The sequence below is a fragment of the Eurytemora carolleeae genome, unplaced genomic scaffold (assembly GCF_000591075.1).
Source record: "Eurytemora carolleeae unplaced genomic scaffold, Eaff_2.0 scaffold146, whole genome shotgun sequence".
Classification (NCBI taxonomy): domain Eukaryota; kingdom Metazoa; phylum Arthropoda; class Copepoda; order Calanoida; family Temoridae; genus Eurytemora; species Eurytemora carolleeae.
This window is the reverse complement of record NW_019396503.1, coordinates 393,922-405,613: the sequence shown is the minus strand read 5'-3', so window position 1 is coordinate 405,613 and position 11,692 is coordinate 393,922. Positions and strand designations below refer to the sequence as shown.

General features: G+C 36.3%; 1 protein-coding gene across 3 annotated transcripts in view; it reads left to right on the top strand.

The window, feature by feature from the left end:
* Positions 1-5,345, top strand: part of LOC111704482 (glutenin, high molecular weight subunit PW212) — a 7,398-nt gene extending 2,053 nt beyond the window's left edge. The window contains exons 3-8 of one of the 3 annotated variants that reach the window (XM_023476725.1): positions 308-396; positions 875-1,046; positions 1,874-2,066; positions 2,563-2,687; positions 3,012-3,804; positions 3,835-5,345. In XM_023476725.1, the coding sequence (XP_023332493.1) occupies positions 308-396; positions 875-1,046; positions 1,874-2,066; positions 2,563-2,687; positions 3,012-3,804; positions 3,835-5,282 (2,820 nt within the window). In that variant the 3' untranslated portion in view covers positions 5,283-5,345. Of the gene's footprint in view, positions 1-307; positions 397-874; positions 1,047-1,873; positions 2,067-2,562; positions 2,688-3,011 lie in introns of all 3 variants that reach the window. The other 2 variants (XM_023476724.1, XM_023476723.1) reach the window with 2 other exon arrangements.
* Positions 5,346-11,692: the final 6,347 nt, after the last annotated feature.

The window sequence follows — 11,692 nt, the reverse complement described above, 5'->3', positions numbered from 1 at the left end:
GCAGATGTAAGAAGTGGGGAGCATCTGGCAGGCTAGGAAGGAATGCATCTGGCAGGCTAGGAGGGGGAGCATCTGGCAGGCTAGGAGGGGAAGCATCTGGCAGGGTAGGATTGGGGGAGCATCTTGCAGGGTAGGATGGGGGAGCATCTAGCTGGCTAGGCTGGGGGAGCATCTTGCATTGATGGTAGGATGGTTAAGCATCTTAACGGCTAGGATTGGGGAAGAGGCATTTGGGGAGGAGGTCGAATTAATTCAGCTTTGTTCTAAAAAAATATCAATCTTTAAAAATCTTAAACATGTTTTCTAGGGATTGAATGGAGCTGTTGTTGGAAAAGTAACTGATGCACTGTGTGCCAAGTATAAAACTTGCGATAAAATAAACAATGGAACATATACGTAAGTTTATCAAATTTGTATGTCAAAATAATTCTTCCTGACATTTTTTCAATTTAACAGGAGAAATCGACTGAGGGTGTGCACCCCCTGAGGGGGGTCACCCATATAAAAACTACTTTAAAATCTCACTTTTGCCCTTAAAGTCTTATCAAAAAAGCTTTGTTCAAAAATTTGTAAATATATCTTTGATATCATTATTTATAATTCTACAAGATGTATCGTTTCTATGAAAAAATAGATTTTTTAAGAAAAGTTTCAATCTTTATTTTTCACCCATTGACGCTTACATCACAGTATAAATAATTCTATTAATAATTTATCAACACTTGTTATATTCAAGTGTGTACATGATCGAAAAGTCAATATAGTCCTATATTTTCAAAAATGGGTTTTAATGAGGGGCATGATGTTGCCAAAGGGGGGGGCGCATAATTGCTATCGTACACCCCTTCCTTTTTATTAATTCTACGATTTTTAGGACAGTTTATAAGAAGCAGGAAGCTTGTGAGGAGGAGGCTGTATGTATGTGGAAGCAAGGTGCTTGTATGCAGAACAGAGATGTCTATAACAACGTGTGTAATCCACCTGATGTCAAGATCAACCCTGTATGCAATGCTATAACTAAGGGAATCTGTCCTATTCAATGGCAGGTAATGTCCGAGTTCTGGCTATTAAAGGGAATCTGTCCTATCCAATGGCAGGTAATGTCTGAGTTCTGGTTATTAAAGGGAATCTGTCCTATTCAATGGCAGGTAATGTCAGAGTTCTGGCTATTAAAGGGACTTTAAGCGTAATTTCAAATCAGCCTCCGTGCAATGATGGCAACGTCCGATTTGCGAAGTAACTCTGAAAACTTAATCAGGTAAATGTGGAAGATGTCGTTTGTTTTGACTTAAATTGCACCCTGCGACCGACGGGTTTCCCGATCCGTTAGCACCCTACGAGTTTCTTTATTGCTTCTTATTTATAAGAAGAAATGTGCTAACTGTGATATCCAAGGTTTCAAGGGTACCGTTGTAAATCGGGGTTGTCATCTTCGCATGGAGGTCTACTAGAAATTCGCTTACAGTCTTAATTCTGGAAAATGATTACGTCGGTGCACTCATGTTTATGCCCAGGGTTTCCCTCTAAAGGTGAGAAATTCTAAAGGTTTGTTTTGGTGTTTTGTCAAGATGTGCTTAATGTTGTTTTGTCATGATGTGCTTAATGTTGTTTTGTCAAGATGTGCTTAATGTTGGTTTGTCATGATGTGCTTAATGTTGTTTTGTCAAGATGTGCTTAATGTTGTTTTGTCAAGATGTGCTTAATGTTGGTTTGTCATGATGTGCTTAATGATTTTGTGATTAACCAAAAGTTTGAAGCTAAAGGAAAGTAAATTAAAAAACTGCATGTTCAGTACAGAACTCTAAATGAACCAGTTTAATTATCCTGCAACATTTTAACTGTATTAATTGATTATTTAACTGATTATTTTCAGGTGAAAGCTGAGTGTTGTGAGGGTGAGGATGGAAAGTATAAGGAGAACCTTGAATCTAGGGATGGGTTTGTGTGCTGTAACACCCCCTGCGAGTCTCTGGAGAAATCAACTGGATCTAATCCTGACGTCTGTAAGTGGTCTGACCATAGGAACAATACGCAGTGCGGACCATCGGGAAAAAGTTTCTTTGGAGGTTAGTAAAACGTAGTTTTCACCTTTTTTGGCCCCACTGACTATGTGGATCTTAGCAACCTGATGTTTTTTTAACCTAAGTAATAAGTGTTCTCCTGGTTTTTTTTTATTAAAATATGTCTGTTTGCAGATGTAAGAAGTAATTGGTGGTTTTTTTACTTGGGAGGTTGCAGCAACCCTAGACTTAATTTACTTTCATAATATGTACAGTGTTGTCACTACTGGATTAAAATTTTGACACTTCAATATTGTCTTTAAAATTTGGTTTACAGTTTAGTTTTTTCTTGGGACATAACAACTTCTGCTTAAACAATTTCTGCTTATTTCTGCTTATCTAAAATTGGTCCCAGTTTTTTTTAGGAAATTTGCTTTGTTGGTAAAGGATCTTCAGTTTACCGAACGCAACCAAACCTGAATATATAGAATATTGCAAACATTCACTAAATGGTTTATAATTATGTTCCTTATTTCTTTCAAATTTTAATTTATCTGTTCAGGGCCCTTTGGGCTTTCTCCAGGTTATGGAGAATACTTGCCTCCTGATGCCGTTGAGTCTATGTTTGGTCTCCGTCCTGGTCGACCAGTTCAATATGGATCCGTCCGTCCTGGTTTTGGATACCAGGTTTGATATTTCTTTTTTCACTTGAGGGAAAGGGAGGGGGGTGTAATTACGAGGGGAGTGATTATTATCGCCACGCCTAGATTTTTAGTGTTTTGTTCAAGCCTGAACTATTTGAAAACTAAAAATCTCATTTTATACAATGGATTGTGATTTATATAAAGTTTATTGAAAATCCACTGGATTGTTAAAATTTACTTAACATGGATTTTAATTTTGTAACTGTTTTATTTGATATTTAATTTAGTAGAGTAAATGTTTTTTAGAAGGGGGATGGGCTTAACTTAATCTTTTTTCATTCTTAATGTAATCGCATATTATGTTCAGGGGATACCCGGTCCTGCTGCTATTGGTGCTATTGAGCAGATTGGTGTTGGGAAGAGTAAAGAGTATCATACGGATGAAATCACTGTGGATGATCTAATGGATACTCTCATCTACGCTCTTGATAACGACAATGATGTGTTCGAGAGAAATACTGAGATTAATTCTGATCCTTGGTTTGGCAAGCAAGTGTTTGGTGGGAATCAGAATGATTTTTCCTTGATTGATCCATACAGATTTATTGATCAGATTTACGGAAATCCGTTTGGATTATCTCAGGCCAAACTTAATTATGGAGAACTCTATGGATTGGAGGACAGTAAATTTAGAAATCCATCTAAGGGGTTTGAGTATGATTACAGTCTTAGGCCACAATATGGAAGTGGCCCCAGCATGTATGGGGGTGGAAAAGGACCTTATGGGGATGGGTCCTACGGTGGTGGACAAGTCGGTAGACCTGGGCCTTATGGTCCAACCAGGCCTGAGCAGTACAAGACTGGGCCTATATCTAATGGACTGAGAGCAGACACTTATCTGAAACCTATGCTAAACCCTATGTATAATCCAGGAATGATCCAGCAGACAGGACAAGGTTTTATGGGAATGGGACAGAATTTTGGAGGAAACCAAGGAGCAAGTGAAGGTTTATTGAGACAACGTGGGGTTTATCCAGATCAAAGTGTTAACCTGCTCAGCCTGCAGATGGGTCAAGGTCTACAAGATATGGGCCAAGGTACGCGAGGCATGGGCCAAGGAATGTCCGGGTTTTATATGGGCCAAGCACAGATTGGAATGGGCCAAGGAATGTCTGGACAGATTGGAATAGGCCAAGGAATGTCTGGACAGATTGGAATAGGCCAAGGAATGTCTGGACAAATGGGAATAGGCCAAGGAATGCCTGGACAGATGGGAATAGGCCAAGGAATGTCTGGACAGATTGGAACGGGCCAAGGAATGTCTGGACAGATTGGAACGGGCCAAGGAATGCCTGGACAGATTGGAACGGGCCAAGGAATGCCTGGACAGATTGGAATGGGCCAAGGAATGTCTGGACAGATTGGAATGGGCCAAGGAATGCCTGGACAGATTGGAATGGGTCAAGGAATGCCTGGACAGATGGGGATGGGTCAAGGAATTCCTGGACAGATGGGATCTGGCCAAGGAATGCCTGGATACATGGGAACTGGCCAAGGAGTGCCTGGACAGATGGGAACTGGCCAAGGAGTGCCTGGACAGATGGGAACTGGCCAAGGAGTGCCTGGACAGATGGGAACTGACCAAAGAACGTTTAGTCAAACCGAAATGGGACTAAATGGTTTTTTTCAACAGGGGATAAATCTTGGAAGTTTCAACCAAAATCGCCAACCCAATGGAAACCAGTTTGGTGCAGTTCCTGGTGCAAGTCCATCTAATACAGGACAACTTCCAGAAATGGGACAATATCCAGTTCCACAAGCAAATCAGCAGATGAGTAGTGGACCCCGTGTAGAACAATCTAACCAGCCACCATCCTCAAGATTACCTCGACCTGAAGGTCTAAAACCAATCCAACCTTTACAACCTGGAGGATCTCTACAATCTGGTCAGGGTCCAGCTAGAGAACAGCAAGGTACAGGACCAAACCTTCAAGTACAGTTGTATCCACCTAGCCAAGGACCCAACTTTCCACAAAGTCAGTCTGGTTCAGGACCTAGCTTTCCACCAGGACCGCCCGGTCAAGGACCTAGCTTTCCACCAGGACAGTCTGGTTCAGGACAAAACTTTCCACCAGGACTGTCTGGTCAAGGACCTAGCTTTCCACAAAGTCAGTCTGGTTCAGGACAAAACTTACCACCAGGACAGCCTGGTCAAGGACCTAGCTTTCCACCAGGACAGCCTGGTCAAGGACCTAGCTTTCCACCAGGACAGCCAGGTCAAGGACCTAGTTTTCCACCAGGACCGCCCAGTGAAGGACCTAGCTTTCCACAAAGTCAGTCTGGTTCAGGACACAACTTTCCACCAGGACAGCCAGGTCAAGGATCTAGCTTTCCACCAGGACAGACTGGTCAACGACCTGGACCAAGTCGCCCAGAAGTCAATGGATTGAGGAATATACCAAGTCAGCAAGGTCAAACATCCCAACCATCCAATGCAAAGTCGAGTCCAATACCCCAGCAGCAGTACAATCAACAAGAACAGTATATCCCAGATGATTCATTTGATAATCTGTTAGATAGTTATGAGATGTTTGAGACTATTTACGAACGACGTAGAGCAGCGGAAAACCGTCCTTGATTTTTAAATTTTTATATATGTAATTTTCTAGCTAGTTAAACTAATAAATTTTTTACTCTTTAATCAATTCATTTTTATGATTTTTATGATACGATTTAACAGCGAGAACTTTTGATTATGAGAATATTTCACTAATTTGATCAGGCTTTTAAGATCCATGGCCAGTTGTATGAACTGAGGAAGGTTTCTTCAATTTCCTCAATCAGTTAGGGGTGGTAGTAGTATAAATCTAGATTTATCAAGCTTAGGTACTTTGGTACTTTTTTCCACTGTGTATATAAGCCTAATTTGAGAGTTTTTCTGTCTGATTCTTCTGATCCTTAGCTTGTTGGTTTTTTAATTTAAAATAGAGCTAAGATGAAATTTATCTGTAGGGACGTTTACGAAGTAAATTTTCTCACGATTTTTTATTTTTGAACATTTTATCTATTTTTGGAAAGCTATTAGGTTTTTGCAAATAAATGCAAAAATCTATCTTTGTAAACCTTTGATTTATCAAGCGTAGTTAATTGTTTCGAAAGATACAAATATTATAAAATTAAAAGTTTGTTGATTTGATTCCTTTGCAAAAAATCGAAATATTTATAGCAAAATTCAGTTTTTTAGCCATAACCATGACAAGCTTTACAGTGTGGAAAGTTAACTACCTTAACCCTGACATGAAAAATCTATCCAAACTTCATAATAGCGCAATCTTAGTTTTTGCGATTTTTCGCTAAATAACTTAATTTGCAATAAATAGTTCGAATTTTTCTAATTTTTGGCAAAAATGTTCGCAGGATTAAAATTTGTTCTACAGGGGCAACTATATTTTTTGCTACAGAGTCGATTACCCTATTTCATTAAAATGCCTTAACTGACCGGACTAAAATGCCATGTAACCTAGAAGTGCTACAAGTGCAGTGTACTACTATTATATCAAATTTTAAACTATTTCTATCGAGAGTATTGAAGATACTTTGTTGAATTAGGATGTCGTTGAGCAAACAACGAGTACGTGGATATAGAAGTAATTCTGCAATATAAGCAATATGAAAAAACCCTAGTTACAGAAATGTGGCTCATGCTAAACTAGACGGGAGGGTGTAAAATATATTCGATATTACTGATACCACTTTATCACCTGGTTGCTCCTAGTTTTGATCTTTCATACGAGTATGAGAAATTTATTTTGTTTCAAATTAGCAATTTAAAACTTTTTTTTCTTAAACAATAGCTCCTTAACTTGTTTGTGTACAAGTATTTGTAAATTAATTAAATTATCCTAAAAAAGAGTGTTTCTAATTCTCTTAAAATTGTGCAAACAGAGCTAAAACACTTTAGAATGAGATAACCTTAATCCCGATTACTTCTGAGCATTCTTTACACTAATTACCATCATCTATCTATATATATCTCGTTTAGTCTGTATGTTTGTTTGTCTGATCATGACTCAGAAACCCCTGGACCGATTTGCATCAAATTTTCATTCGGGAACTCGGGAGAACGTGCACGGAAATGTTCTTAGCTTGGTTTGGAGATTATAAAATAACTTGCAACAATTGTTTTACATAATTTTTAGTTTTTTGAGTATATTTTGACAACAAATTATTCAAATGTTAAATTTTTTTCATTACAATCATAAAAAGTCAAATTTTTGTAAAAACTATTTTTCAAAATTTTGTCTTCCTTCCCCTTGAAACCTTAAAAAACCTATTTATGCAAAATAACTTGAAACTCAATCTATATATAAAGTTGTAATCTCTGTTTGTCTGTTTGTTTGTCAGATCATAACTCAGAAACTCCTGGACCGATTTGTCTCAAATTTTGATTGGGGAACTCAGGAGACCCTCGGAATGTTCTTAGCTTTGCTTTAAGATTCTAAGTTGAGTGGGTCGACAATTTAGTTTCCCGGTAAAATTGTTCAAGTGCGGGTAAATGGCGGGAGTAATGAGTAACCTGGGCAGCGCTGTGTTCCTAAGCTAGTGTAAATATAAAGTTGGAACTCAGGAACCCCTTCTGCGATTTGATTGGGGACCTCGGTAGAACCATGAGAATGTTCTTATGGTTTAAAAGTTCTTGTTTAAATAAATTGACTCTTAAAAAGAAAACGTTGATTCAAGGCAAAGCAGGGTTCCCAAACTAGTTTATAATATTTATTTCAATTATGATTTCAAAATAAGCCATGTTTAAGGGAGGTTTGAATTCACATAAGTGTAGCAGGAAACATTTTTTTCGACATAATACAGGCACACGATTTGTTAAAGACATAGCTTTGGGAACCCAGCGTTGCCCAGGGTACTCATTACTCCCGCCATTCACCCGCACTTGAACAATTTTACCGGGAAGGAAGACAAAATTTTGAAAAATAGTTTTTACAACAGTTGTTTTCCGCCGTTTACCCGCACTTAGTCGATTTTTAGGAAAACTAAATTTTCGCTTTAAACGCCGACCCACTCAACTAAGAATCTTAAAACCAAAAGCTCAGAACATTCCCGTGGTTCTCCCAAATGCCCCAATCAAAGATTGAGGCAAATCTATTAAAGGGTTCCTGAGTTTTGATCGGACAAACAAACAAACAAACAAACAGACAGACAAATAAAGATTACAGCTTGATATATATAGATTAGAGTTATTTCCTGATTTTCATAATTTGTAACTTATATCCAAAATATAAAGTTGTAATTGGTGTTTGTTTGTTTGTCCGATCATAACACGGCAACCCCTTTACTGATTAGCCTAAACAGGAATGTTTTTAAGCTATGTATAAAACTTTGTTTAAAGACAAAGCTGGGTTCCCAAGCTATTTGACTTATAAAGTAGTTTACAAGATTTATGCCTTATAATAAACATTTTCTACGCAGAAAAAAAAGCTATTTGGAAATTCATTTCCGAATGGAATTTTGTTTATATGATTTGAAATCGTTGATTTTTGAATTTTTTTGTAGCTTTAGATTATTTGCCAATGTAAAATTTTTTTTTTTAAATTATCTAAATATGATATTTTTAAAAAAGGTATCGTTTAAATCAAAAATATTGATAAACCACTTTTTTGGTCATAATTAGGCAAATGTTCGAATCTTCGATAAACCTCTCATGCCACTGTATAGAAACATTTTAAAATATATTTTATTCAAACTTGAGTTTTTTAAACCCTCCTGTACGCAGGCTCATTTTGCTGTATGCGCAGGCTCATTTACTGTATAGCGGAAGCTCATTTAATGTATAGCGGAGACTCATTTAGTGTAAAGCGGAGGCTCATTTAGTGTATAGCGGAAGCTCATTTAGTGTATAGCGGAAGCTCATTAACTGCATAGCGGAGGCTCATTTAGTGTATAGCGGAGGCATTTAATGCATATCGGAGGCTCATTTACTGCATAGCGGAGGCTCATTTACTGCATAACGGAGGCTCATTTAATGTATAGCGGAGGCTCATTTAATGCATAGCGGAGGCTCATTTAATGCATAGCGGAGGCTCATTTACTGCATAGCGGAGGCTCATTTAATGCATAGAGGAGGCTCATGTAATGTATAGCGGAGGCTCGTATTGCCTGGAAAATCTGTGAGGCTTTCATGCTGTATAGCGGAAGCTCATGGCGGCCGGAAATTCCATCCCTCTTTATAATATTTGCATTGTAGAATTTAAATATTCTTTGATCTTTATTTTATTTTAATAAATTCTTAATCATGTTCAGCGTGGTGCTGAGTTATTGCTGCCGGAAAACAAAATAAAGGATGTTAATAAAAAAAACGCAAGATGGTAATTAACGATGATGGAGCTAAAATCCCCTAAATTTACAAAAAGATATTTAATACTTTTCTGGACATCCATGCTCTTAAAAATACACAGAAAGATATCTTCAGGCCAAACATCTGACATTTTGGTGAAAATGATTTACTGCCTTTTATTTTGTATGCAAACATGGAGATTTATTAATTATTAATATTTCTATTTATAGGTTTTAGCTCCCAAAAGTAAAATTTTGCACTCTTCTCTATTCATATAAAAGACGATTGATAATGTGCAAGGTTGAAAAATAAGAAATTACAAACTTTTCCTAGATGGATTCTGAACCTATATGTTCGCATATAAAACAATAAAATTCAATGGTACATTTGTATACAGTAAACACAGAAATGATATATTTAGCTTGATAGATATTCAGTATTTCCTATATTATCAGATCAGTACTATAATATATAATTTCTCTGGTTAGAGAGAGTTAAGCTGATATATAGATCAAGATGCTATATAAGGAAGAATAATTAGTCTATCAAACCCCTACACCTTATACATAATACATATATGTATATATTATGTAACAACCACACCCTTAACAGTCAGGGTTACCCGTATAGAAAAAGACTTTCAGGTTTCACCTGATTGATCACAATCGAAAATAATCAGTTTTCAGCTGATAAAAACTACATTTGACACAAACTCAAACATTCTAATCCATATATCTTTGCCAATGCCGTTAACCTTAAATATTTCGAACTTAGATTATTTGATCCAATAGAATTCATAGTTTGAAAAAGGACTATGACGTTGGGCTGGAAATATAAAGGGATTAGAAAACTAGAGTTTGTGACAAAAACTCAATTCGTTTCTGCGTTTTGGTTTGTATACTGCATAGACTAGGACTAGGAGTCATTCCTTGAATCAATTACAGGAGTCCATAAAAGCAGGGAGTAATGGGAGTCCCATTGCTCCATATATTTTAAAGGAAAATAATTTTTAATTGAACTATATAGGTGAACTGTTGGATGTGCATCTGCCTTGCCATTTTATACATGAATTATAATTTAGTTTTTTTCCTTTTTTTAATTTTTCAATTTTATGTTTCAATTTTTAATTTCATTTTCATAACATTTTTTGATTTGGTAAATTAACACGTTTCAAATTATTCTGAATTATTACGCCCGGTAATGAACCACCTCTACTCTAGTTGATAATCATGTTAGGTATTCTTACTAGTCGTTAAGAGTATACTAACAACGGCAATTTTTTGGACTTTTGAAAACAAACAAACTAATGCAACTTGTATTTGGGGTCTGTTTCAACCAGTCATGACGCATTTTTTACCCATCTGGAATTTTTTGCCCTTCGAAAATTTCATTTCAAATTAAATTTTTACAAAATTGTTTTATTTATAATTTATATTATTTTTTTTTTAGAATAATATTTCGAATTTTGTTTTTTTTCAGATTATATATTCCATATGAAGTATGAGACACGTATTACCTGGATAATCATTTTATGAAAGTAATGAAGAGTGTCTGAAAAAATAAGTTATGATTTTGGATTTTGGATTTTGATGAGCCAGCTGTGACTGTGAGCCATGAAGAGCCAGGAGCTGCCGACCATAACAGTGTTGATCGGGATGTATTGTTCGAGCCGATTTTGCCCACCTGCAGGACTGAATCCTAGTCATTATGTACTTCAAGTATTAATACTATACATTATACTGAAGTTCAGGCACCCTCTTTCATTGAAACCTAATTTGCTAGTTTTCACAAAGAAGTGGGAGTAAATGTATCGTAATATCCCGTCTACTGTATAGTGTTCTACTGTATAGTGTTCTACTGTATAGTGTTCTACTGTATAGTGTTCTACTGTATAGTGTATCCCCTGTAATAAAATGCTGATTTCTAGATTTCTAATTTTCTGTAAACGTATATTTGTGGGAAGCAAGTTTGATTTTTGTAATTCATCAATGCAAGAAGAAAAATAAATGTTCTCACAGACCCTTCAATAAAATTCAATTAAATCAATTCAATTGGAATTTGATTTCTCTATTTTCCATTTTGTTTTCTCAACAAGTTGTAAAGTCGTTGAAGCTGAACAGACTTTCATTTTTTTCGTTTAAACAGTTGAAAAAAAGGATATTTTTTTATATCTTTATATTTAAACAACAGCAACGCTTGTGTTGGATAATCTCACTCGCTTGATCTTGATATCTACTGCGGGCACTTTTAATTTGAGGATCAATGCTTAATCTGTTCATTTCAATTATACCTTCTGAGTAAAATTACACTGTGGGATATTGAATAAAGATTAATTTAATCTCTAGATTAACAAAAAATCAAGATCGAGCATTGATCTAGATTAACAAAAGATGAATATCAAGCATTGATCTAGATTAACAAAAGATCAAGATCAAGCATTGATCTAGATTAACAAAAGATCGAGATCAAGCATTGATCTAGATTAACAAAAGATCACGATCGAGCATTGATCTAGATTAACAAAAGATCAAGATCGAGAATTGATCTAGCTTAACAAAAGATCAAGATCGAGCATAGATCTAGATTAACAAAAGATCAAGATCGAGCATTGATCTGGATTAACAAAAGATTAAGATCAAGCATTGATCTAGCTTAACAAAAGATCAAGATCGAGCATTGATCTAGATTAACAAAAGATCAAG